The sequence below is a fragment of the Hylaeus anthracinus genome, unplaced genomic scaffold (genome assembly GCF_026225885.1).
Source record: "Hylaeus anthracinus isolate JK02 unplaced genomic scaffold, UHH_iyHylAnth1.0_haploid 11994, whole genome shotgun sequence".
Taxonomy (NCBI): Eukaryota; Metazoa; Arthropoda; class Insecta; order Hymenoptera; family Colletidae; genus Hylaeus; species Hylaeus anthracinus.
In genome coordinates, this window is record NW_026534341.1 from 587311 (window position 1) to 612100 (window position 24790).

The 24790-nt window shown below is 38.9% G+C and overlaps 7 protein-coding genes across 9 annotated transcripts; 3 read left to right on the forward strand and 4 right to left on the reverse strand.

Annotated features, from left to right (window-relative positions):
* Positions 1-31: 31 nt before the first annotated feature.
* On the reverse strand, positions 32-1862 carry LOC128889123 (uncharacterized). The gene is made up of 3 exons (XM_054146518.1): positions 1509-1862; positions 1045-1167; positions 32-964 (listed from the first exon to the last, which is right to left on the reverse strand). The coding sequence occupies exons 1-3, from the start codon at positions 1667-1669 to the stop codon at positions 787-789; spliced, it is 462 nt and encodes a 153-aa protein (XP_054002493.1). The 5' UTR covers positions 1670-1862; the 3' UTR covers positions 32-786.
* Positions 1863-2322: 460 nt separating this feature from the next.
* LOC128889114 (probable pyruvate dehydrogenase E1 component subunit alpha, mitochondrial) lies at positions 2323-4998 on the reverse strand. 2 transcript variants are annotated; one of them, XM_054146491.1, is made up of 7 exons: positions 4808-4998; positions 4625-4642; positions 4054-4290; positions 3758-3976; positions 3440-3688; positions 3117-3365; positions 2323-3053 (listed from the first exon to the last, which is right to left on the reverse strand). In XM_054146491.1, the coding sequence occupies exons 1-7, from the start codon at positions 4856-4858 to the stop codon at positions 2868-2870; spliced, it is 1209 nt and encodes a 402-aa protein (XP_054002466.1). In that variant the 5' UTR covers positions 4859-4998; the 3' UTR covers positions 2323-2867. The 2 variants fall into 2 exon arrangements, with proteins under 2 accessions (XP_054002466.1, XP_054002468.1); XM_054146493.1 differs by lacking the exon at positions 4625-4642.
* On the reverse strand, positions 4836-9112 carry LOC128889107 (uncharacterized). Of its 2 annotated transcripts, XM_054146471.1 has the most exons (10): positions 8356-9112; positions 7765-7885; positions 7592-7704; positions 7388-7520; positions 7178-7312; positions 7006-7115; positions 6743-6949; positions 6425-6667; positions 5379-6370; positions 4836-5198 (listed from the first exon to the last, which is right to left on the reverse strand). In XM_054146471.1, the coding sequence occupies exons 1-9, from the start codon at positions 8489-8491 to the stop codon at positions 5964-5966; spliced, it is 1605 nt and encodes a 534-aa protein (XP_054002446.1). In that variant the 5' UTR covers positions 8492-9112; the 3' UTR covers positions 4836-5198; positions 5379-5963. The 2 variants fall into 2 exon arrangements, with proteins under 2 accessions (XP_054002446.1, XP_054002445.1); XM_054146470.1 differs by having other exon boundaries at positions 5379-6667.
* A 157-nt stretch (positions 9113-9269) lies between these two features.
* Positions 9270-16198, reverse strand: LOC128889089 (DNA-directed RNA polymerase II subunit RPB1). Its single transcript, XM_054146414.1, has 6 exons — positions 16059-16198; positions 15153-15422; positions 11161-15077; positions 10914-11032; positions 10637-10825; positions 9270-10551 (listed from the first exon to the last, which is right to left on the reverse strand). Exons 1-6 carry the CDS (start codon positions 16134-16136, stop codon positions 9410-9412), a joined length of 5715 nt encoding a protein of 1904 aa, XP_054002389.1. The 5' UTR covers positions 16137-16198; the 3' UTR covers positions 9270-9409.
* A 279-nt stretch (positions 16199-16477) lies between these two features.
* LOC128889113 (pre-mRNA-splicing factor RBM22) lies at positions 16478-18053 on the forward strand. Its single transcript, XM_054146490.1, has 3 exons — positions 16478-16650; positions 16730-16783; positions 16844-18053. Exons 1-3 carry the CDS (start codon positions 16597-16599, stop codon positions 17969-17971), a joined length of 1236 nt encoding a protein of 411 aa, XP_054002465.1. The 5' UTR covers positions 16478-16596; the 3' UTR covers positions 17972-18053.
* Positions 18054-18497: 444 nt separating this feature from the next.
* Positions 18498-22558, forward strand: LOC128889104 (transmembrane 9 superfamily member 3). Its single transcript, XM_054146466.1, has 10 exons — positions 18498-18781; positions 19014-19209; positions 19294-19416; positions 19497-19741; positions 19832-20071; positions 20150-20434; positions 20518-20726; positions 20796-20942; positions 21022-21105; positions 21188-22558. Exons 1-10 carry the CDS (start codon positions 18695-18697, stop codon positions 21330-21332), a joined length of 1761 nt encoding a protein of 586 aa, XP_054002441.1. The 5' UTR covers positions 18498-18694; the 3' UTR covers positions 21333-22558.
* Positions 22559-22974: 416 nt separating this feature from the next.
* LOC128889124 (stress-associated endoplasmic reticulum protein 2) lies at positions 22975-24533 on the forward strand. The gene is made up of 3 exons (XM_054146519.1): positions 22975-23285; positions 23681-23753; positions 23834-24533. Exons 1-3 carry the CDS (start codon positions 23202-23204, stop codon positions 23869-23871), a joined length of 195 nt encoding a protein of 64 aa, XP_054002494.1. The 5' UTR covers positions 22975-23201; the 3' UTR covers positions 23872-24533.
* The last annotated feature ends 257 nt before the right edge of the window (positions 24534-24790 follow it).

A 24790-nucleotide genomic window follows, 5' to 3' on the forward strand; every position in this document is an offset into this window, starting at 1 on the left:
TAACAGGCACGAACATTAATAAATATATAGATTCAAGTTTAATAACAGAGTTTATTAAAGAAGTGATACAATCTTATCCAATTACATTAAATGCATTTTGTATGCATTTATAACATCGCACGTTCCTTTAATTTAAATTAATCGTGAATATCTTTTCTTTATAAAAGGAACATGCACAAATGTACAACAATAAATTAATTTCTTATATTTACGTTTACAGGAAATAGATTACAAAACTGTAATTTGTTTTATTTGTAACGTAAAATCATTTAATTTTTTCTTGTTTTAAATATTTGTTGAAATTGCAAGAAAAAATTTGCACGTATATAACACGATTCTTATTACTATTCTATTGTTTGGATAAGCATATTGTACACCTTAAGAAATGCATAAACATCATAAAGCTACCTCAAATTAAGAAATAGAGCTTGTTCGTTTTTTGTATTTTCGGACACGTAAATCACAACTTTGAACGCGTACAACAAAGCTAAGTATCTTTCAGTGCCCGTAATGCATCTTTTGAATCTTGCAAATGATCAATTGGGAAAAAAACAAAGTGGTTTGTAATTACTGTGAACATATTCTGACCCATAATCTCCCATTTATGGAGCAAAGACCATACAAAATGTAGAAATTTGTAGACATTTAAAAATTCTTTGCTTAATAATACATTTCTTTCCTTACTCTTGATTCAATCCACTATTTCATAATATATTATTGCAAATTTTTTTTTTAGATGTATTTAATACATATCGATACCGTGTCGACAATGAAAATGCTACCAATCTACTTCTTTGGTATTTGTTCATCTACAAAGTTCAAATAACTAGAACCAACCTTAATAAACGCAAGACCGGAACCAATGCCAGCTATCGTGCATAAAGTAGGATTAGGTGGTACGATAGACCGTAGCACCGCCCATACTAAAACTGATCCAAAGCTCAGCAATACAGCACCAGCGGCGCTATTAAAAATAGAATAACGTAAAAATTTATAGATTTATGGTACGTAATTCGTAAGAATCAAAATATACTAGAAACTTACCTATACGCGAGTCTTGCTCCTCCAGGAGCTTTAGTCATATGCTCGCGAGTATATACATACGAACCGATGCCGAAGAGAGCGCTACCCAGTAAAAAGTTCGTGATGTCTTTCTTTGGGAATACTCTATAAATATAGAGTAACAACGCTATGATACAAATTAAAACAATCAAACTGAATTACTCTCATCGCGTGACAATGATCGGCAACACGAATGTTGGGATGAGAAATTAGTTAGGTGTAAATATATAGGTCGAATAGGCTCAATGAAAAATCGCTATATTCATAATTAAAGTAGTCATCTCCGATGGAAAGACGGGAAATCGAAATTTCAGTGAAAATTTTTAAAATAGCATGCTAGAACATGTTTGCTCGAGGATTACGTAATGCTCTCGGAATTATGAAACTTCTTTGCTGAATTTTAGAGGTTAACGTTGAGAAGTTCATCGAATTCCTTGTTGTCTTACCTGATGACAAGACTTGGATTCATCACATTGATCGACAATGCGGTGTACGAAGCAACGCCGAAAGCTGGGACGTAAAACTTTACGAGACTACATTTTGTGATCGGCTTCAAGCCGAGTTTTTGCAAAATTGTGCCGGCGTTCGAGCTTCCTGCGGTTGCCATTGCTCGTTTATCTGTCCTCTCCGAACTAGTTTCTGGGTGGTCGATGAGCAACACCGATGAAATATTCGCTTAAGTAACTTAAGATGAGATGTTTACACGATTCCTACTGATCGTACAACACCGAATTGACCGAATTCGATTAGAACAAGGATGGAAAAATGGACTCCCGGAGCGCAGTGTTTCTCAAACTTCACCCTTATAAGAGACTCATCGCCTAATAATTTTCGTTTAATTTAGGTAGTTCCATATTTTTTTAAAAAAACTATTCTCAATATTAAACCTATCGACGTTTCATTTATATTTACGTAAAGTATTTCACGTCTTACTAAATTCAATAATGTATGAAACAATTGTAAGTAATTTATGTATCGTATCTAAGAACAGTTCACAAAAGTTTGCAAACGGTTATTTGATCGGTCGTAGTAGGTTCAGGGTTAATAGCGTTTAATAAGTTCATATACAAACACCAACTGATTAGCATTACAAGTTTGAAGATCTCTGTAATAAGAATAAAGTATCACAGAAGCATTTGTCATATTTCTTCAATTTGAGAAACGCTGCGCGATGTGTTCGTAAATGCATTGACACCATTTACCGTGTTCTAAAATCAAATAACGAATTACTATATGGAATCGAAAATAAGTTGGAACAAGTTATAAATAACGTTTTTATTGAATTTCAAGTAAAGGCTTCTGTTTTAATTACGTTTTGTATTATTTGTAATATTTTACAAGTGTAGCAATGTTCAATTGTTCTATTAACATGAAATAATAAGCATGAATGGCACTGTACGGTAACACCGAGGATAAAAGAGCGAATAATAGCGTATTGTCCTTCGAATTGTCCTAAATACATTTACTGTCGTGATTCACAGTGATTAATGTATTGTATTTACATGAAAGATCGCCGGTTACAACGTGGCAGTGGATATTATATCTTCCATTAATCGGTCTAGAACGCGTACCCATTCCTTTCAGGTACTATTTATACATCTATAAATAAAATAAATATATACTGCGTATATATACAACCGAACTGTAAGTGGTAAACGAAACCATTATCCAAGGATTTCCTATGGTTTTGCCTAAATTTCTAGGTCCTCTGTACAAGCTATGAACTTTATCAGTGGCAGGTGTTTTTATAATATATGAGATTTCATATGATTTAATTCGTTTAAGGTCTTTTCTAGAAAATTGTTCTAGGCGTTAACAGCTGGACCTATCCTCGTATGCGACAGAGGATTGAACGGAGTTATGTTACGAATTTCTTTTTCTAAACATTCAGCATAAATATCAGCGGTAAGCTCGTTGTTTGGAAGTTCAGTGTCCGCCTTTGCAGTTTTCACAGCGTCATCTACCGTTTTCCTTATTTCGGTTTCTATAGCCTGAAACAAAACGATACCAAGGTTAACCAGTGTTAACGATACCGAAGCACCAATGGAACTTACTTTTATTTCATCCGGGGTAACAAGATTAGCGTCCAAAATTCGTTCTTTGAAACCAGTAAGAGGGTCTCGAGTCTGTCTTACTTCCTGGATTTCTTCTCTTGTACGATAACTAGTTCCAGGATCGGACATACTATGACCGCTGTATCTGTAGGTTACAGTCTCCATGACGAGCGGACCTTTACCGGATGTGCAATAGTCTATAGCGAATCTGGTAGCTTCCCTAACTGCCAGAACATCCATACCGTCCACCTAATAATTTATCCAATTAATTAATATAATTTACACGATAATAGGACTTGTAATTATTTGTTTTTGAGACAAACCCAAATTCCAGGGACGAAATCTCCTCTTGTATAATAGTCTGTGCTCGCGGAAGCACGATCGACGCTAGTACCCATACCGTATCCGTTGTTCTCGCAAACAAAGATGCAGGGAATATCCCACAACTTTGCCATGTTATACACTTCGAATACCTGTCCTTGATTAGCTGCACCATCTCCATACAATGCAAGGCACACACCTCCTGTGTTCATGTATTTCTGAGCAAGAGCAATTCCAACTCCCAGTGGCACCTAGATGTTTATTATTTTAGTAACGATACACGGATAGGTGGTTTAGCGGTTCTAACGATTAATACTCACTTGAGCGCCGACAATGCCGTTTCCACCATAAAAGTTCCTGGCATACATATGCATAGAACCACCTTTACCTTTTGCATTACCTCCTTTCCTACCAGTTAATTCGCTTAGAACTCCAACAGGTTCTATTCCCATCAAATAAGTCCATCCATGAGCACGATAAGCAGTGATTACAGAGTCTTGTGGCCTAAGGGCTGCTTTCATTCCAACTGCACAAGCTTCCTACCAGAAACACAAAAACAGTTTATTAGAAAAAATGTTTGTAAAATAAACTTTGGAACTAATAAAATGATACTTACTTGACCGGTATACAAATGACAGAAACCTCTGACAATTTTTTCTTTATAGAGGTTACCAGCTGCTGTTTCCATACGACGGATTGTGTGTAGCTTCTTGTAAATATCTAAGGCTTCGTCTCTGGTACAAGTGACACGGGTAGATGGTCCATTGTCCAATTTGTGTAGCCGAAAAGGTTTGGTTTCAAACGTAGCTTCCGTGGCATAATTATTCTTCTTGTTAAAGAAATAAGACACCACCTATAAATATTGAAAACTTCGAATCATCTGTATTCAGTTTTTTGCGATAAAGTGCAATGTTCGTGTCATGAATAGTGCGAAAAAAAAATATAATAAAAAAAGCTTGATATTTGCATGTTTTAAGCAACGTGTTTACGAAGTCGTGTAAAATTTTAATAACGGGTAACATTTCAGCGATCTTCTAATTTAATTACATCGTTTAAGAAAAGAAAGAGACACGTGAAAATTACAGAAAAAGTGTCAAAGAAGGAAGGAACATGAGCAGGGTGCGATTGGCAAACTATGAGAACGTTGGTGATAACAAACATATCGGTAAATCCCTGCGAATAATTACCTCGTTCCAGCTCCCGAACTGGCGAGTCATCAGAGGATATAAAAAAAAGAAAGATCAAACGATCAATGAAGACACTCGATCGAAAATAGCGTGGTTAGAAATTATAATGAGACTCTGGTAATGGAACGTGTTGAAAAGTGGCAAGCTAGAGGTCATTTGTCGTTCGTTAGATTTTCTACTTACATTTCGTTTTGACGTTTGCGCGCCCATGTTTCTGATGCAGTTTGGTATCATTTTAAAAAAAAAAAAGTTTTTCTTTGATGACAATCGAGAACGAGCGAAACAAGAAGCGAAATAATCGAAGTTAATCGCGCAAAATGGATCCGTTCGATACGGACCAGGACAGCGGACCACAGCAGACCTGAGCAGACCACAGCACAGCGGACAGTATCGTAATCGTAAGATCTGGTTGGTAAACGTCACAAGTTCGGTCTATCCCTTCCACTACTCATCAAAAAGATGTTGAACCATGGATATTCGTCTATGTGTTGAACAACGTGATGTAATGAATCGTTCATATGAAGGCTATGAAATCCAATGAGATCCGAGAGAATCTTAAAAACGATACACGTGTCTGGAAACAAATTACATTTTTCTAGTAGAAGAATCTTCTGTATCGACGTAGAATGATTTCAAACCGTTTCGAACGATCAAGTTCGCAGTTAAATCTTAAAATTATTCAAAATTCTGTGAATAATAATAGAATTAAATAGAATTTATTCGATAAACGATGTTTTTATTTAAAAATGTATACCTGTAAACAGTAGAACTTCGCTATAGTTCACAGGAAATACGTATATATACGTCCACAGAAATGCTTTTTCAAGGTAACCTTCATGATTAAGAATAGTTCATCCAATCAGCTGATTCTAACGAACACGTGCATGTTACGAAACATTCTACTCGAGATTATAAAATGAAAAATGAACTATAGCGTACAGAAATTTCTGCTGTGCAACATATGAAATTTCGAACAGATAAGAATTTAGTATCAATATAAATATAGCATAGATATAAATTCTGTAGAGATAAAAATTCGAAGGTCTACATGCTTTATCAGAGAGTGCGCATTTTTGTTGGTGCGGCACTGCTACACAGCGGACGTTTCTGAAAGTTAGAAGCCCGCAAAAAAATTTCGAATCAAACCAAAAGGGAAAACATTTGATCTTATACAGGTTTGTCCTCACAGATTTAATTGATAAAACGTTCACGTATACAGTAATAAAAGACTGATTGTGTTCGTATCGGTCACACCTATAATAATCACGCAGAAAAGTATGTGCAATTGTATTATTTTTCTCCTATAAAACACATAATACTCTGTAAAAGACGCTCTTGTTTAAGTAGGATTTTGTACGACGGTAGCATTCACGATGCACGGTGGTGTGAATTGTACATAACGAATTGTATTTTTAATGTTAATGTAGGTCGAAGAAACAGTGACAGCAATACCGAATAGTACAATCAAGTAACCGAACCAGTTATTCCATCTTTGAAAAGCGCAATTTATAAATGACTTGGGGACTGGTTCCTCGGAAACTGTGATTCTTCTGCAAGTTCTAAAGGGTCTACTGGCATCTACGAATACTGGTTCGCCATCGTAGTTTCTTCTTGTCATTGCATACTCTTCGTTGGTTTCTTCAGTGTTCAGGATATCGTTCTCGTAGCCCATAACGTCGTCGAGCTCGTCATCGGTATCGTCATAGTAAACGTACGAGTATCGATGACATTCGGTTTTAGGCACTCCTAAAACGCCATAGTAAACCGATCTCGAATGAATCCTTGGATCAGTTGACATACCTCCTCCGAGGCTCTGGCGTTTCTCAGAGCACGAATACACTTCGGGAGTCAATGTACGCATAGATCTCGCTTTCAGAGCAACAGCTTTCGAATACATCAATGGTGGGAGCACAAAGACTAGTGGACCGGTTAGAGATCCTCCGATCAAAGCCATCACGATGTCGAATCTCGGCACAGATTCTCCTACGGCCACCCCAAGGAGAACAACGGCTGATCGTATCGCGCATCTTTTCCATCCAAAAGCTATCACAAAATTATTTATCTTAGAAGGATGAGATACTTTTTGAAATCTGTGACGTAGGGTCTCTCAGTTATTACATCTCTGGATATTCCATTGATCCTCCAGATCCTGAAATAGAGCGGAGTGGCCTATAGCACTCGACAGGCAGAGTTGAAGCGCAGCGAGTAGAATAGCTGCGCTCATAATGAAATTTCCTGGGACCACTTGTAGAACATTAGCTGTTGTACTACCACCGTATCTCCAGACAGCCAAGCCAGCAGTAATAGCAAATAACGAACCACTTACTGTAATTAACGATATAGCTAGTCGTGGAATAAATATTAAGTAAATGTTTTCTTACCTAAGAAAGAAATTGTAACAGCTTTGTCGATATGCTGGGGACGACGCATATCCACTTGCACAGTCATTAACGTAGGATGAACGTCAAACTGGAATGCCAGCATACCATATCTGAAAAATGAAATTGAAGAGCACGTGATGTTAAGCGTGATTAATACTGTCGATATACTTACCCAGAAATGAATTTATCCCAAGATGGTGAAGTGGGTACCGGTGATACATCGAGATCTCGATCGTCGGCAATTATACACCACCATATTAAAACTGCCGTTAGTATGACCATTACGCAAGAAATTGTCACCAACAATCTGCGAATATTATACAAGTATTCCAACACTTGATTTATAACTATGAAACATTATTTTTATGATTGATTGATTTACTTCATGTCACGTGGACTACCAAGCCACATTATGGGACACAAAAGCAGACCCACGAGCAGAAGCCAATAGCAGAAAGATAGATCGAATCGTTGTCCAGATACTTTTAATCCAAACAATTGCAAATTCTGTGATGCTGGAATTTATTCGCGATCAGTACAAGTATAAGTAATTATAACATTATCAAAATGTATACCGAGAACGTACCAACCAGCAGATTAGGTATACTGCAACCAAAAACAGTAAAATCTAAAAGTATAGTGACCAAAGTCCTTGCCCGAGGACCTAACGTTAATTCGGTCACAGCAGCAAGCGGATGTCTGGAAGGAAGATTAAAATAAATTCCACGAAAATACGAGAAAACAAAGATACGATCTTACCGATTTTTTCGTGAAATTTGCGGATCCAGAGAAGTTGCAATTGTCCATGACTTCCCGAGGAGCACGGCTGTATAAATTTGTAGCATCAAAACGATAATAACTAAAGGAATCCCATACAAACCTAAAATCACACGAGCATTTGTTGTATGCGATCAATACATGGCTCGAATAACAAACTCCTTTAACAAGTTAACCAATTTTATTTCCTTCAAATAATCAACTCTTTCACACGACACCTCGTCTATTCTTCGCATAGATCTTTCTTACAGTAATTGCAATATGTTAAATACAGGTCAATTATATAAATCGTTTAAATTTAAATCAAAATAAAAGTTACATTATACATACAAACGATTGTTTGTATATGTATATATACATATACATATATATTATACATTAGAAAATAGCCGAAATCCATCAAACTGATGTTTGCGTTTTTCCATCACAAAAAATATACGGTACTTAATAAAGCTATTCACAAGAGATGTTAAACATGTTTCGTTTAAAACAAAGCGAACGATCGTCTCGTCGGGTATCTATTTCTTATTCGGCGAATCTACCTTTTCAAAATTGAATAAGTGAGACACTTACCGCATTGAACGATCGTGCGCGGTAACGCAATTATTGGAAAGACGCCGAATATGTCGATGACACATAACGTGGCGAACAGAAGCGACAGATCCGAATTAACATTTCTAAAAAGCAGCGGTAGCCTCTCGCGATTCATGACGAGAAATAATTCACACTGTTCGACATCGACGCGGAACTTGAACCGGTTTTCGTGTGCGGTGGCGAGTACCGCACAAAACGAAACCCGATACTTTATTGAACGCAAATGGCTTAACCAGACACGATGAGAGCAACGAAGGAAGACCCACAAACGTGTCACACACAGTCTTTGGTAAATTAAAATAAGTATTCGAAAAGTGTAGCTACTTTAAGTAATAATCAACTTTTCGATTCCTATCGTAGGACTCTGCCACGAGCAATGTACCTATTAATTTAATTAATTTATGTTAACAAGAACCTAGGTCGAAAAGTGTTCGATTTTAAAATGCAAATTTAAAACAACTCTTTCCTTCACGCTTTGTTATCTAAAATAATGATTTCGTTACTTGAAATATGAGAGTAATTTAACATTCGCTTTAAAATAAGTGTTATCAATTTAATATGTATCGGACACTCTATAGATTTGAGACTTATGTAAAGCATTAGTACATTTTGTACGTCAAGTTATGAATACACATGGGGTAGGTCATGAATATGCAAAATGTAGTACATTTGGTGTACTAATCGTGTCTTTGGTTTAGCGTCTCTCTTCGATACAACAAACACGGCATAAGAAATTTACCATCGTACTCGCGCGTCGTCTTCCGTTCGCCCAGTGTTCGGGAATGTCCCTTAAAATGGAGCACTCGTTCTTCTTCCTTGAAATAGAAGAACCAAAGTACCCAAACTATGGCCATGTAGGTGACAAATACGACAATTTGAAAAAAAACCGTGCATAACTTTATATACTAAATATATATTTACGGGCTTAGAAAATTTAGAATTGTAGCAGCAGTAATTACAACTTATCGCGCTTATACCTAATCCATGGTAAGAGTTTAACATACAAGATCCGTACAGATATGCGTAATACTTGTTAATCGTCTGCCTCGTAGGCTGGCGACGCCGGTGAGTAGGTAGGACTCGTAGGCGAGTATCCAGGCACTGGCGGAGAGTACGTTGGACTCGTTGGCGAGTAACTCGGACTGGTCGGTGTATAGGTGGGACTCGTGGGCGAGTACTTGGTGCTCGATGGCGAGTACTGAGGACTTGTGGGCGAGTACGTAGGACTAGTGGGAGAGTAGTTTGGACTGCTGGGCGAGTATCTCGTGCTCCCCGAAGCTGTATGCTGCGGTGAACTCGGGGAGTAAGAGGGACTCGTTGGTGAGTATGTCGGGCTCGTAGGCGAATACGTTGGGCTGGCTGGCGTGTACTGTGGCGAGGTTCCAGCGAACGATGGAGATGTGGGCGAGTAACTCGGACTCGTAGGAGAATATTTCGGACTACTCGGCGAATAACTGGGACTAGCTGGCGAATATTGCGGAGAACTGGGGGAGTAACTTGGACTCGTGGGCGAGTACGACGGCGAGGCTGGCGTGTAATTCGGTGAACTCGGCGAGTAGCTTGGACTCGTTGGTGAGTAACTGGGACTGGTAGGCGAATAACTTGGCGACGTTGGCGAGTACGAAGGACTCGTCGGTGAATAGCTCGGTGACGTTGGCGAATAACTAGGACTCGTAGGTGAATACGAAGGACTCGTGGGCGAGTAGCTTGGACTTGTTGGTGAATAGCTCGGTGACGTTGGCGAGTAACTGGGCGATGTTGGAGAATACGAAGGACTCGTTGGCGAGTAGCTTGGACTCGTTGGCGAGTAACTGGGACTCGTTGGTGAATAACTTGGCGACGTTGGCGAGTAACTGGGTGATGTTGGCGAGTACGAAGGACTCGTAGGTGAATAATTTGGACTGGTTGGCGAGTAAGTTGGACTCGTAGGCGAGTAGTTGGGACTCGACGGTGTCATGCTCGGTGACGTTGGCAGGTAGGCGGGAGATGTAGGCGAATAGCTTGGTGACGCACCACCTGCTGGTGACATGGGGTACGGACTCATACTGGGTCCTGGACTTCCCGGGCTTCCTGGTTGAGGCGAATACGCGGAATACGCGGGTGAAAGCCCCGAAGCATCAGACGCTCCTGATGGCGAGAAGCATGCACCTCCTGGTGTCATACCACTGCCCAGTGCTGTGAAAAGAATTACACGTTCATCATCGATGAGTTAATAAAAGAATGTTAATTAATATTATAATGTTATGTGTAATGTTCGTACCAGGTGACATGCTCGAAGCGCCGTAACCAGGAGTAGCGCCCATCCAAGGTGTCATTTGAGGACTCATGCTGGGCGTGGCGACGCTACCGAAGAACATTCCAGCGGTTCCCATTACACCAGCTCCCACTGCCATAGGTATTTCAATACCAGCCTTGCATTTTTCGGCATCCAACAACAAATCGAAACATCCTAGAAGAAAATGAAGCATACAAATTAAGTGGATCGAATGTGGTATTTATTTACTTTGTTGAAATACACCAAACGGTGGAAATAATACCTGTTCCTATCCGCGGAAGCTGTCCCATAATAATGTTTTCGGACACTCCTCTCATAGGATCGACCTCTGCGTGAGATGCGGCGTCCAATAAAACATCTACCGTTTCTTCGAAAGAACATCTGAAACGAAGCAAAAGATGACACGTAAGTCTACGTGTGATATTTCATTATTTTTACCTATAGATTGTCATCGATAAAATGTAATCGAAGAATCTGCAGGTACGTTCCATCATTTTCCAACAACTTACCTCATAAGGGCGCCAGTGTCCTGTCTGTTAATTCCGTGACGCGTTATAGCCATCAAGTGTCCTTTGGCAGTCATAACGTCGCAAAGCAAAGCAAGGTGACGGTAGTTTACGTAAAGACCATAGAATTGCAGTACAGCGTTCATTTCTTTCTCTACCGACTTTCTCACAGCCTCTATACCTAACACTTGGAATATTTCACAAATATCGTTGCTAAATGTCCTAACAGGGTCCACGTCTCTTTCGCTCAGTACTTTCATCAAACTTGTTCCGTCAGTTTCCAGCAACCATTCCGCTATCGCTTTGAATTCGCCAGTCTCCGTTATAACGATGCGTTTTTTGGAATCAGTTTGTGGTAAATGCATATATACTTTTCCAATGGCTTCGATACCCTGTAACGTCATGTCGCTCAGCATGTTCGCTTCGATGCACCGAAGGAACATGTCGTCCTCCATTTTGTCTACGGTCTCCTGCTCGAATTCTGGGAATTTGTTTTCATCGCTGTTCATTATTCTAATTCGTAAGACTAATTTTTCGGCGTTGTCGTCGTTGAATATGCAGTTCAAGTCGTCCCCAAAACCAGCGTTTATCTTCTCCGCGATTTGTTCCATGGTTAACTTTTTGTCGGTCATTCTCTTTCTGTCTAACTCGATACGGAGCAACCATGGCGATATCTTGGCCGGGTCAAAGTCGGGCATTTCGTAATACACGTTAACGAATTCCTGATCCTCCGCGATTACGGTGTTCTGTGGATCTGGATCGTAGTAAATCGCGGTATTCGCCGTGACTTTCCTCAGCGTGGTGTGCTCCAATCGACAAAGCACGTTCTTTGCTTTTTCCGCATCCCTCGCCGCGGCTCCTGTTAGGAACACCGTCAAGGACGGAGCCTTTGGTTTCTTGCTGATGTTTATGATTTCCTTCAGTCTAGGTACACCGAGAGTTACGTTCTTCGACGATACACCAGCGAAATGGAAAGTGTTCAATGTCATTTGAGTGGCAGGTTCACCGAGCGACTGAGCAGCCAAAGCACCTACCATCTCACCAGGTGATACCTGTGCTTGCTGAAACCTTGTCTCAATTTCTCCGATAAGCCATTCGAAGGCTTCGCTAGATAACCTGAATTCTTCGGAAACGCACTTGGTGCACAAAGTAGACCTTACTAAACATTGGAATAACAGAGTGGCATTTTCGTTTGCCTGTTTGCTGAGTCTGTCGTCGCCAGCCACAATGATACATTTCTCTAGAAGATCCTTCACACCTTCTATGACTCTCATTGGACTAAGATCGGTAGGTGCTCGTTTGTTTATGTGGAAAATCTTCTGCACGTTCCAAATCATTCTCTGCAAATTACATGGCAATACAACTTTCGATTCACCGCTGGGGAAGATCTCTCTGAGTACAGCACGATCCTTGTTCAATTGTTCCCATTCCCTCTCCAGTTCGGAGATCACTTCTCCAGATCCCATCATCTCTCTGACGATATCTTCGTTGAAGATGCGACGAAGGTAACGTTCGTTGGTTGGATCGAATTTAAATTTCTTCTCGAAAGCTTTGTTGCTCAACTTGATAGTGGGCAAGTTTTGGAATTCGACAGTTTCGCCGCATAAACCGTCCTCGCCGTAACGCAACTGAATGAGCTGACCCACGGAGTTTCTGACCGTTCCGTCGTAGTGTACCATTACAGACTCCATAGCCTTTATTAAACGACGCTGGATGTATCCAGTTTCAGCAGTTTTTACAGCGGTATCGATAAGACCTTCACGACCTCCCATAGCGTGGAAATAAAACTCGGACGGAGTCAGACCAGCGAGATACGAATTCTCTACGAATCCTCTGGACTCGGGACCGTAATCATCTTTAATGAAATGAGGTAGCGTTCTCTTACGGAAACCGAATGGAATACGTTTACCTTCAACGTTCTGTTGACCCACGCAAGCGATAACCTGAGAAATATTAATATTGGACCCCTTCGAACCAGATACCACCATAGCCTTTAGATTATTGTACTCCGTCAAAGATTTCTTAGCAGAGCCACCAGTTTTGTCACGAGCGTCGTTCAAAATTCTGTTCACTTGATTCTCGAAAGTCTGCCTCAAAGTGTTACCAGGAGTAGGTTCCAGCTCCATGTTGTGAGCCTTTTGAATCACCTCTATTACATCCTCTTTAGCCTTTTTGATTGCTTTCTGAATTTCCAAGTAAGTCTGCGGATCAGCGATAGTATCACCGATACCGATAGAGTGACCTTCCAGCAGCAACCAGTTGTTAATCACAGTCTGAATATTTCCGTAAAACCGTCCGCAAACTTCGTGACCCAGCTCCAGCATACAAATGTGGAGAAGAGAACCTGCGGATGTACCCAGAGTTTTCTTACACAGGATACCCATCACGAGTTCCCCGTGTTCTACCATGACCTTTGTGTCGCCAGGGGATATCCATTTGTACGGACCGTCGTCCTCCTCATCTGGATGCGTGCTGTGAGTTCTTATCATATTCACGTTGCCTGGTATAATCAAGGAGAAAATTTGTTTGCCAGTCCACAGAGGCTTCGGTTTCAATATACATGGCTGAGGCATCTTGCCGTCCCAGCTTGGCAAGAACATCAGGATGTTCATCATTTGTTCCTTTTCTATGAATACGTCTCTTTTCGTCATTTTTCGCACAGCTGTAAGCGTGTCCTGTACGATACCCATGACGGGTTTGTTGGCTTGCGGCGTGATGATCTGACGCGGCGTCACGTGGATATTCTCCACTTCTGCGCGAGTCTCCATCGATTGCGGGACGTGCAGGTTCATCTCGTCACCGTCGAAATCAGCGTTGTAGGGTGACGTACAGCTGAGATTCATACGGAATGTACTCCATGGCAGAACTTTCACTCTGTGACCCATCATACTCATCTTGTGCAGAGTTGGCTGACGATTGAAGATCACCAAATCGCCATCGCGAATGTGACGCTCCACTCTATACCCGCATTGTAGATGGAGATCGGACGGTTTCGGGTGAAATCTTAAATCGATTCTCTCACCGTTGTCTCTAACGATGTACTTAGCACCTGGATACTGAGAGTTTCCGCGTCTGACGAGTTCTTGCATTTTGTCAATGTTAAAAGGCGTCACGATTTCGGGGAATGTTAAGTTTTGGGCGATACTTCGAGGCACGCCTACTTGGTCGATGCGTAAATTTGGATCTGGTGTGATGACGGTACGAGCTGAGAAGTCGACGCGTTTACCCATCAAGTTACCTCTGATTCTACCTTCTTTTCCTTTCAGTCTCGCTTTTATAGCTTTCAATGGTTTTCCTGACTTTTGCATCGCTCTTGGCATTCCAGGCATATCGTTGTCGACCAGTGTCGCTACGTGAAATTGCAACATCTTTATGTTCTCCGATATTACGTGTGCCGCCGCTCCAGCCTGCTCGTTTCTAATCAATTCGTTGTTCGATTTTATGATATCCGCAAGTTTGTGCGTCAAGTCGTCCTGATTTTTAGCGGAACCGTACATAATAACCGCTGGTCTAACCGATAAAGGTGGAACAGGTAAAACTGTTACGACCATCCAATCAGGACGAGCGAATTTTGGGTCCATTCCAAGAATAAACGACTCTTCGTCTGTGATATGTTTTAAAATTTCCCATGCTCTTTCAGCGGTTACTGCTATTTTCTTCTCTTGTGAATCTTCATTTACGTCTTTCCATTCCGCGGTAACGTCCAGACCCGATCTCCTAAGATTAGGTTGGTATCTACCGCAACCACCGTGTCCTGGTTTCCTATCCGTGGGCTGTTGCTCCTGATTTTCCTTGTTGATATCCATTTCGTCTCCGCCCTCGCAAATATTTTTACTTTTACATAAATCGTAAACGAACGTCAGACGTTTACGCGGCTGACCTTTAGTTTTCATGACGATTTCTTTTATTTTCGGATTGTGCTGCAAATAAAAACGTAGCGTTAAAAGCTTATAATATTAACAGGTGGAATAAGTAATTAATTGACTCGGACTTACCGGACTAACGAGCATTTTTGAACAATAAAAACACACGCATCTTAAAAGCTTTATTGTTTTTGTTATAAAACCAACGTGAAAGACTGGTTTGGCCAAATCTATATGACCAAAGTGCCCTGGGCATTCGGTCATGTTACCGGCGCATGTCTGGCACCGAGAATTTCTGTCGATGACACCCTGCCTCGGGTCCATGAGACCCCCAAGCTTCGGGCGACCACCTTCCATGGTTTCTGGAAAGCGAATGCCGCCATCTGTGACAGACATCCGACGCTGCGCAAAACATTATATAAAATTAAATCAAATTGATAATTTCCTGCTATCCGATGCGATTCTGAAACTGGTCTTTTCTCATATAACATGGAATGTAAACATACAAATAAGTATATAATTGTAAGAGGAATAATAGGGCAACAAAGTAAAGAAATGTAGTAAAGAAATACAACTATATATTTATCATCATAGCCAAACATTTTCATTTATTACAAGTTGTATGTAAATTGTACAATATACATAGACTTATATTGGAATTTAATCTTCTTTACTCTTTATCGATATTCAATCAAAACATTTTCATATTCTCATGAGTCTTTATTAAAAAATTACTCTGAGTAGTTAATGGAAAAGAAAAGTAAATTGTAAACATCCATATTAAAAAATAACAATCGTATAATAAACAATTCTAATTGCACGTATCATATAATTTTATACGGTATTTTCCCGCATAAATAGACCAATACAAACAAGAAGCACCAATCAAAAATCATCACGCGCGTCTGTTTAGAAGGAACATCGAATGCCTCCTCACGCGATAAGGTTTCACAAAATGTCGACTGATGATGAAAATTTCGCGAAACGCGACACAAACGATATCTCACGTGTTCAGTCGTTTACAAGTAACGAACTTACTATTTCATCGGGTGAAAGAATGCCGAATTGGACCCTTTTCACGGTTCGCAGAGGCGCTTTGGAGTCGGACGTGGCCATTTTGCAACGAGCACGTACAGCTTCTCCCGCGGCCTTCTGCGTCGCGAGTCCCTCTAACCGTTCTTTCCCGATGGAAGCATCTCCCACCCCTGACGGTTTCGTTTGTTGCTAACTTCTACCATACCTACCCTACCTATTCGAGTATTCATAAACGCATCGAACGGGTGTCTCAAGTCGAATTTCTATGGTTCGAGTATCTGCCATCATAAATTTCATTTCATTGGTCCGTTGTATTTTCAATAAAGAGTGTACCGTTAATTATCGTCAGAGGTCACCACAAGTGTTCTTCCGTGTGTCGTCTGTTATCAATGAACGATACGTATCAATGTACGCCCATGTTGTTGATTAATGACGATTGACTCTATTTACGATACTCGTCGAAGGTGTATCTATGGTGTATTGCTTTGTTGTGAGTTGTGAAACGAATCCAAGGATTTTATATATAATAAAGTAGCTCGAAATGGCCACGTCGAAAACAACAAACACGTACAATAGGCAGAATTGGGAAGATGCTGTGAGTACTGTCGAATTCGTATCCTAATTTTAGCTCGTTAAAAGGGGAACGTTTATCAAAGCATTATGTTTCATTTTAGGAATTTCCGATACTATGTCAAACTTGCTTAGGTGATAATCCGTATATTCGAATGGTGAGTTAATTTTATAAAAATTTATGTTTCCATTATTGCTCAATTATTGCCTGTTTACAGACAAAAGAAAGATACGGAAAGGAGTGTAAAATATGTATGCGACCGTTCACAGTATTCAGGTGGTGTCCTGGCGCGAGAATGCGTTTCAAGAAGACCGAAGTATGTCAAACTTGCAGTCGTTTAAAAAATGTGTGTCAAACATGTTTACTCGATTTAGAATACGGTTTGCCAATCCAAGTACGCGACGCAGCACTTAAAATTAAAGACGACTTGCCCAGATCTGATGTAAACAAAGAATATTACGTACAAAACATAGATAGCGAAATTGGTAAGATTGATCCGACAACGCCGGCTGGTGCCGTCGGTAAATCCGCGGCTGCCAGCGATTTACTGATGAAACTGGCGAGAACGAGTCCTTATTATAAAAGGAATAGACCGCACATTTGTTCCTTTTGGGTTAAGGGAGAATGTAAAAGAGGAGAAGAATGTCCTTATCGTCACGAGAAACCTACCGATCCCGACGATCCATTGGCCGATCAGAACATTAAGGATCGTTATTACGGTGTGAACGATCCTGTGGCGGATAAATTAATGCGCAGAGCTGCGGCTATGCCGAAGTTAGACCCCCCGGAAGATAAATCGATTACGACTCTATACATTGGTAACTTAGGAGACATCTTAACGGAAAAGCAGTTGCGCGATCATTTCTATCAGTACGGAGAAATACGTTCGGTAACGATGGTTCCTCGCCAGCAGTGCGCATTTATTCAGTACACGCAAAGAAGCGCTGCAGAAGCTGCAGCGGAAAGGACGTTTAACAAACTGATATTGGGAGGAAGAAGATTGACTATTAAATGGGGCAGATCGCAAGGCAGGCAAACCGTGTCCGCAGCAGAGGCAACTAGAGAGATCTTAGAACCTGTACCAGGTTTACCTGGAGCGCTACCACCACCACCTGAAAGCATGGGAAACAACTTCTTCAACCTACAAACTACTCCTGGCATGATTCCACCAATGATGATTCCCCCTCCACCAGTAGCTCCACAATTTATGTTTCCACCGCAAATGGCAGCAGCCGCCGCAACGCCAATTTTCCCACCAGGGACTACTCCGATACATTATCCGAGTCAAGATCCATCGAGAATGGGTGCGTCTCAAGGTATAGGAAAGCCTTGGCCGGAGGAATAATTATAACAAGATTTCGTTTTGTGTAATTATAACAAAAAGAATCTGTAAAAAATAAATATATCTTTGACTTTCTTTTAAACGATTCATAGTAAAATATCAAGTATTTTCTTCGTTTTATCGATTCTTTTAGAATTTCATAGAGTATAGTTATTTTTTTCTGTTAATAAAAGAAAAAAAAAATCCCCGCGGAGGAGACTCGAACCGTGGCCGCCAACGTATGAGTCTTCATGAGTCTGACGCTCCAGCTACTACGCCAAACCGTAATCTGTAAGAATTTTTTTAAATTCGAAACCTACCACATGACGAAACTTTATGAACTTTAACGATTGATATTATAAAAACTAAAGCTCAATGGCGCAAAAGCTTCGAGGGTTACGATGTTTGGTACCTATTCGTACCTATAGAATAAACGTCTAAATCGTCGTGTAAATAACATATAAAATGGCGGCGACCAATCAAAATCGCGACTCTGATAATCTAAGATAGTCGATGTAAGTGACACCTGACGTGACAGCAGGTGAATCATCGTCAACAGCTAGCGCGTATTAGCGGTTACAGCGAGTGTCATCGTTGCATTTTAATACGTGTCCGCTGGTGTCTGTCCGTCCGGTGTTTCTGCTACGTTGGTCACGTTTCGTGAATCTATGGAGTGTTTGTATTGTCGGATATCATTGAATTTTTGTCTGTAGTAGCATAAGGCGCCTAGCGCGCCTTCCCGTCACGATGAACATGTGTCGGGGTCGATTGTTATTCCACTTTATGGCGCTTAGCCTACTCCCCTTTGCCCGTCCCGACGAGCACACTCACGTTGTAAGTTTCCACAAATTGACATATTTCTAAAATGTCAAAGTTACAAGTACATCTTAACCATATCCTCGTTGGCTCAATGATGCTGACCTTGCATTCCTCATTATCCTAATTCTTTCATTATACTTCTAACACGAGCGAATATGTTATTGTAAATTTATATTATTCTTGAAATAAAACTTTTGATACTTTTACACCTTAATTTTAAGGAATGTAACAATAATTCTTTTGTTAGTACGACGATAACGACGAGGTTGTACTGTGGATGAGTACTGTTGGACCATATCATAATCGCCAAGAAACTTACTCGTACTATTCGTTACCTTTTTGTATGGGCACAAAGGATGTCATCAATCATTATCACGAAACTTTTTCTGAAGCACTGCAAGGCATTGAACTGAAATTTAGTGGGCTGGAGATCGAATTTAAGGGTACTTTCTAATCTCATTAATTAATTAACATTAACTCCCTGTTATATTTTTTTATATGTTTTAATAACTGTTTGTATTTGGCAGCTGATGTTTCAAAAACAGAGTATTGTCAAATAAGATTGTCAGAAGAGAGTGAAAAAGCCTTTATATATGCAGTGAAGAATCAGTATTGGTATAAGATGTACATGGATGACTTACCAATTTGGGGTAAACAACGATATTGATTTCATTCTCTATAGTACTTCACTACTATATTATTCAATGTTCTTTTTTATGATATTCCATAGGAGTTGTGGGAGAACCAGAAGAAGATAACGGGGTTACATCTTATTACATTTGGACCCACAAGAAATTTGATATAGGATACAATGGAAAGCAAATAGTTGATGTAAATTTAACCAGTGAAAATAAAGTGAAATTGGTGCAAGGTGCAGCCATTTCTTTTAGTTATGAAGTCAATTGGAAAAAGAGTAATGAAAAATTCGAAGATAGATTCAACAAATACTTGGATCCTAACTTCTTCCAACATAGAGTAAGCATAATGTTACTTGAAAAATGTTAGTAACAAATATTCGAATCCACATCTATATTTTATTATTAAAATTATTTTTACTTTTATTAGATTCATTGGTTCAGTATCTTCAATAGTTTCATGATGGTAATATTTCTCGTTGGACTCGTTTCAATGATATTAATGCGCACCTTGAGAAAAGACTATGCTAGATACAGTAGAGACGAAGAAATGGACGATATGGAACGAGATTTAGGCGATGAATACGGCTGGAAGCAAGTTCACGGGGATGTATTTAGACCGGCTAGTCATGCGATGGTTTTCTCAGCTCTTATAGGTGCAGGCTATCAGGTAATTCATTCGTTAATTAATCATTTACGCTCGTAGAAGAGCTGAGGCAATATCTTAGTGATTGGTTTCGTTTTTCAGGTCACAGTTGTTGTACTTAGCGTTATCATTTTCGCTATCCTCGGAGAGCTTTATACGGAAAGAGGGTCGATGCTATCTACAGCAATTTTTGTATATGCCGCTACATCACCTATAAACGGTTACGCTGGCGGAGGTTTATATGCTCGCATGGGAGGACGTATTTGGATCAAACAGATGATACTCAGTGCCTTTATGTTACCTCTTATCGTCTGTGGCACAGCATTCTTCATTAACTTTATCGCTATGTATTATCATGCTAGCCGCGCTATACCTTTCGGTTCTATGGTAAGCGCTATTAAATATTTAATTGTGTGTATATATGTAAGTAATTATTTACGATATGTTAACAAAATTCGTTTAATGTTCAGGTGGCAGTTACATGTATTTGTATATTTGTTATATTACCATTAACATTGGTTGGAACCGTATTAGGCCGTAATTTAGCTGGAACACCGGACGCACCATGTAGAGTTAACGCAGTTCCTCGACCTATACCCGAAAAAAAGTGGTTTATGGAACCACTGATCATCATAATGCTCGGTGGTATCCTACCTTTCGGATCGATATTCATCGAAATGTAGGTTGCATCATTTACATGGCCAAGTATTGTGGAACAAGTAAAATTATATTCTACTTTTCTTTTCAGGTACTTCATTTTTACTTCATTTTGGGCATATAAAATCTATTACGTGTACGGTTTCATGTTATTAGTATTCGTTATTTTAATGATAGTAACCGTTTGCGTTACTATCGTTTGTACATACTTTTTGCTAAACGCTGAAGATTATCGATGGTGAGTATTATTCGACTACTCGTGTACGTTATCAAGTTATCTATTTATTTTATTCACTTTACTCTTGTTCATTTTATAGGCAGTGGACAAGTTTCTTAGCCGCAGCTTCAACTGCTGGATATGTCTACGTATACTCCTTTTATTATTTCTTCTTTAAAACAAAGTAAGTTTGCATTGATTAAGCATTTCATTATGATAAATATAAATTTGTTAAAAATATAATAACATTATCATATTTTTTTCAGAATGTATGGTCTCTTCCAAACAGCATTTTACTTCGGTTACATGGCGTTATTTAGCCTGGCCTTAGGCATAATGTGCGGAACAGTCGGTTACGTTGGTACTAATGCATTTGTGCGAAAGATTTATTCCACAGTTAAAATAGACTAAAGCACAACTTTAGTGTAACGTCTACGCCGTGGATTAAAAAAAAAAATTAAAGCGTACAGAATGATGTCTGCTGATTTTCGCAAAGTAGGACTCTTCTTCCAGTAGTATTAATTACTTACATTTATCGCAACATAAACGCACTTCATAAAACGGAACATCCGAATCAATGAATATTTGAGAAATATTTCTGTTGTTATATTTATTGATTTCTCAACAGATTTTGTATTACTCCGGATTAATGAAACATTGTAACATGTTCGAGTCGAGCAAACGATTTATTCATCAGCACAGAAATATTTGAAGTCGAGTCCTATGGCTAGTAGATAGCGTACATCTTCGAAACAAACTGTTTTCCAATTCAAACAGTCGCATATATTATGCATCCCATGAGTCACAGTTCCGTAATATACATATAAAACACAGGTTCCGATGATTATCTAACTAGGATCACTATTTTACTTACGATAACTGACTATATAATATTGCTCAATTTCGCTGAACACTGCTGGAAAATATACGTAGCGCATAAAAGTTTAACAAAGGAATTATGAGTTTATATTTTGAAAGTTTCGATATACTCGACACGAATGTTTTATAATTAATTTCTGATTAAATAGTAACATTTTCAAATACCAGCGAATGTCAAGGATTCATTAGAATTTCGAAAACATAAAAAAGAAATACCAGTTGTGTGTAAATAGTATATTATAATTTTCAAAGGAAAAGAAATTGTTCGGAATGCCTCAGTTGTGTGACTCTAGACTGGAATTTTAGTCATATAAAGAACGACGTTTGAGTATTGACGATTAATAACATTAATTTTTAGATAAGCTAGGTGTTAGATCGAAGTAAGGATGTGAACATAACAAATTTTGTTACCATTGGCTTCATACTATCCGCCACATTTCATTCGTGTGGATTTTCTTTACTACAAAGTACGAGTGCATTGGTAAAATGTAAAGTATTGTGAGTCTATATCCAGAGATAAGATGATTCTTTCGATAGCGACCCTCTTCACGCAGAAAAACGCCTAAGGGGGGATCGATCGCTGCTAAAGGACTAACGATAAAACGAAGGAGATTGGGATTTGGAAATCACAGTGAACATGTTTATCCTGATGATACACTGTCGAATGACGAATATCAGTGAGGACATTCGAACGAATATACAGTTTGTTGTTAGTCGTAGCAGTTCTAAGAAATATAAAATTTCTACGTACAAATCTACCACCTTTTATTAATGCATCGATCCCAATTATCATATACAAACAAGCTGAACAATCTCTACAACATGCCATCAACTAATGGTTGATACAACAATGAAAAACGATGTTAAACGTACCTCGTCTTACCATATTCTACGTACATTTGTTCCTTTTACGTTGATTTTCGCTAAAGAAAAAAATTCCACAAAACGAATCATGAGAGCATTTCGATTGTTCGCGATACAAAATAGGAAAGTACCACGTTGCCCAAAGTAATTCCGCGTAAATCGTTCATACGTTATTAATGCTATTAATATACATAAATGGCTAAATAAAAACAACGTAAAATTACAAAATAATAAGGTTACACGTATACTGATGCTTCACGCGATATTACATGTGATTGTACAGTCGCTGAGATGACTTAAATGGTGCCAGTGTGGCACTAAAAGCTGCTCTGTCGTACAAATGTGAGTTATTCACGTGTCAAAGCGCACACGTCGACGCAGTTCGGGTGCCAAGCGTGAGCCTGTACACACCTGTTTGTTGTTCGGAGGTTTTTACATATTGAAGTGGTAAACGAGTGACAAGAGTAGCATTTCAATCGACGACCACCTTCTTCCCAACTTTCTTCGAGTACAAACAACGTACGAGAAGCTGTCGAAATGGCACCTAAACAGAGAATGCGCATCGCCAACGAAAAAGCCACGAAAAACATCATGCTTCGTGGAAACGTACCTAAATCGTCGGTAAGCTAACCGATTTACTCTTTCGTAAAGTTCTTTTTATTTATCGTTAATCGTACATTGGACGATTTAAGTCTTACGAAAAGAAGCGGTTGTCACCTTTTAGATTTGAGGTTATAAACTCTGTTACCTGTACGAGTGCTAATAACATATGTGGTACAATGACGTTTACGACAGTATCGTAGCATCGTATTTTATTTTAGAGTATTTATTTTAGAATACTAATTCGATCATTTCTGAATCTTTGAAAACTGTTTATTACTCGATAGTTTTAAACATAATGTAATAAAGTAACATTTCTACCATATGTAATCGAAATATACGTAATAGTTTTGGAAGTAGCATTTCGATCATTTTGTGTATATTATTAATATCAACATGCAATGCATTTATTGTAGAAACCTCAAGATGAAGGATCTCCAGTGGGGCCTTGTCTCCTAGCACTCTTCCTTTTTGTTGTATGTGGTTCTGGTAAGTTTAATTATGATGGCTGTTCATTTTTTTTATTGATTTAAATAAAATTTGTTTCATTCAAACTTTTTAATTTTCAGCTGTATTTCAAATAATTCAGAGCATTAGAATGGCTTAAGAGAAATGATGAGCACCAAGTTAAGAAAATGTTGATGTTACTGTTAATATGGAAAACTGTCTGCAATGTATCGGTATACAAGCGAGATTAACAGACTGTTTCATTGCGTATTTGTAAAAATGTAGGCACTGCAATGCTGTTGATACGAACTGAATTCTGAGTCTCGCTAAATAATCTTTTCTGTTTGCTACAACTCAATGAATTTATTTATGAAAATTTAGCATTTATAAACATTTTTACTTAATCAAATCGTGTATCAACAGTATCGATGAAAGAAGATTGCATTTAATGCATTTTGTTTAGGAATTTTCAAACAGTTAAGCACAACTTTTCACTGATTTTTATTTTGACAGTTCGCATAGGGATTTACACGTACATTTCCATAAGAAATGTGAATTCTTCCATCGATACATAGATAGTAAATAATTGTATATACATATAACCGATTTCGCGTATCATTTTATTAATCAAAGCATTCCACTGTAAGCAGTTGGTAGCTTTTGGTTGCTATGTATCTTAGAGGCCTTAAGAACACGATAGGTCCTTATATACATGTAAAAATATATATTATACATAATGTCAATGTAATTTATCCTAATGAAATATTTGCTACTGACAATTCATTGTCTCTTTTAATAAATTATATTATGAGTAATTAATAATACGACTTTTATTCCTCCCAAGATTTAATGTTATCGAAAGAGATCAATCTTTCGATATTTTAGTTAATTGGAAATAGTGATTATAGTACTAATTTTACTAATCTATATTACAAGTTTGTAGTGGAAATAGTTCGCACTGTTACTAATAGATGACGTCACAACTTATTGTTGTCGTCGCCACCTAGTGTCGAACGAGCTGAACTAATTTCGGAGTTTGGTCAGCGCCTCTATCGGGAAAACGCTCAAGTTTGTCCTCG

What these genes read in the sequence shown, in the direction of transcription:
- LOC128889124 (XM_054146519.1), top strand. Translation starts at nt 23,202, where the DNA reads ATGGCACCTAAACAGAGAATGCGCATCGCCAACGAAAAAGCCACGAAA. An exon ending in GAAACGTACCTAAATCGTCG is followed by an intron (nt 23,286 to 23,680) that starts GTAAGCTAACCG and finishes CATTTATTGTAG; the next exon opens with AAACCTCAAGATGAAGGATC. An exon ending in TTTTGTTGTATGTGGTTCTG is followed by an intron (nt 23,754 to 23,833) that starts GTAAGTTTAATT and finishes TTTAATTTTCAG; the next exon opens with CTGTATTTCAAATAATTCAG.
- LOC128889089 (XM_054146414.1), bottom strand. Translation starts at nt 16,136, where the DNA reads ATGGCCACGTCCGACTCCAAAGCGCCTCTGCGAACCGTGAAAAGGGTC. An exon ending in CAAAAATGCTCGTTAGTCCG is followed by an intron (nt 15,078 to 15,152) that starts GTAAGTCCGAGT and finishes TTTTATTTGCAG; the next exon opens with CACAATCCGAAAATAAAAGA. An exon ending in CGCTTCGAGCATGTCACCTG is followed by an intron (nt 10,552 to 10,636) that starts GTACGAACATTA and finishes TTCTTTTCACAG; the next exon opens with CACTGGGCAGTGGTATGACA.
- LOC128889123 (XM_054146518.1), bottom strand. Translation starts at nt 1,669, where the DNA reads ATGGCAACCGCAGGAAGCTCGAACGCCGGCACAATTTTGCAAAAACTC. An exon ending in AATCCAAGTCTTGTCATCAG is followed by an intron (nt 1,168 to 1,508) that starts GTAAGACAACAA and finishes CTATATTTATAG; the next exon opens with AGTATTCCCAAAGAAAGACA. An exon ending in GGAGCAAGACTCGCGTATAG is followed by an intron (nt 965 to 1,044) that starts GTAAGTTTCTAG and finishes TATTTTTAATAG; the next exon opens with CGCCGCTGGTGCTGTATTGC.
- LOC128889113 (XM_054146490.1), top strand. Translation starts at nt 16,597, where the DNA reads ATGGCCACGTCGAAAACAACAAACACGTACAATAGGCAGAATTGGGAA. An exon ending in GGCAGAATTGGGAAGATGCT is followed by an intron (nt 16,651 to 16,729) that starts GTGAGTACTGTC and finishes GTTTCATTTTAG; the next exon opens with GAATTTCCGATACTATGTCA. An exon ending in ATAATCCGTATATTCGAATG is followed by an intron (nt 16,784 to 16,843) that starts GTGAGTTAATTT and finishes GCCTGTTTACAG; the next exon opens with ACAAAAGAAAGATACGGAAA.
- LOC128889104 (XM_054146466.1), top strand. Translation starts at nt 18,695, where the DNA reads ATGAACATGTGTCGGGGTCGATTGTTATTCCACTTTATGGCGCTTAGC. An exon ending in TTATAGGTGCAGGCTATCAG is followed by an intron (nt 20,072 to 20,149) that starts GTAATTCATTCG and finishes TTCGTTTTTCAG; the next exon opens with GTCACAGTTGTTGTACTTAG. An exon ending in AACGCTGAAGATTATCGATG is followed by an intron (nt 20,943 to 21,021) that starts GTGAGTATTATT and finishes TTCATTTTATAG; the next exon opens with GCAGTGGACAAGTTTCTTAG.
- LOC128889107 (XM_054146470.1), bottom strand. Translation starts at nt 8,491, where the DNA reads ATGAATCGCGAGAGGCTACCGCTGCTTTTTAGAAATGTTAATTCGGAT. An exon ending in GGTAGTCCACGTGACATGAA is followed by an intron (nt 7,313 to 7,387) that starts GTAAATCAATCA and finishes TAATATTCGCAG; the next exon opens with ATTGTTGGTGACAATTTCTT. An exon ending in TGGGATAAATTCATTTCTGG is followed by an intron (nt 7,116 to 7,177) that starts GTAAGTATATCG and finishes TTCATTTTTCAG; the next exon opens with ATATGGTATGCTGGCATTCC.
- LOC128889114 (XM_054146491.1), bottom strand. Translation starts at nt 4,858, where the DNA reads ATGATACCAAACTGCATCAGAAACATGGGCGCGCAAACGTCAAAACGA. An exon ending in ATTTCGTCCCTGGAATTTGG is followed by an intron (nt 3,366 to 3,439) that starts GTTTGTCTCAAA and finishes ATAAATTATTAG; the next exon opens with GTGGACGGTATGGATGTTCT. An exon ending in TTACCCCGGATGAAATAAAA is followed by an intron (nt 3,054 to 3,116) that starts GTAAGTTCCATT and finishes GTTTTGTTTCAG; the next exon opens with GCTATAGAAACCGAAATAAG.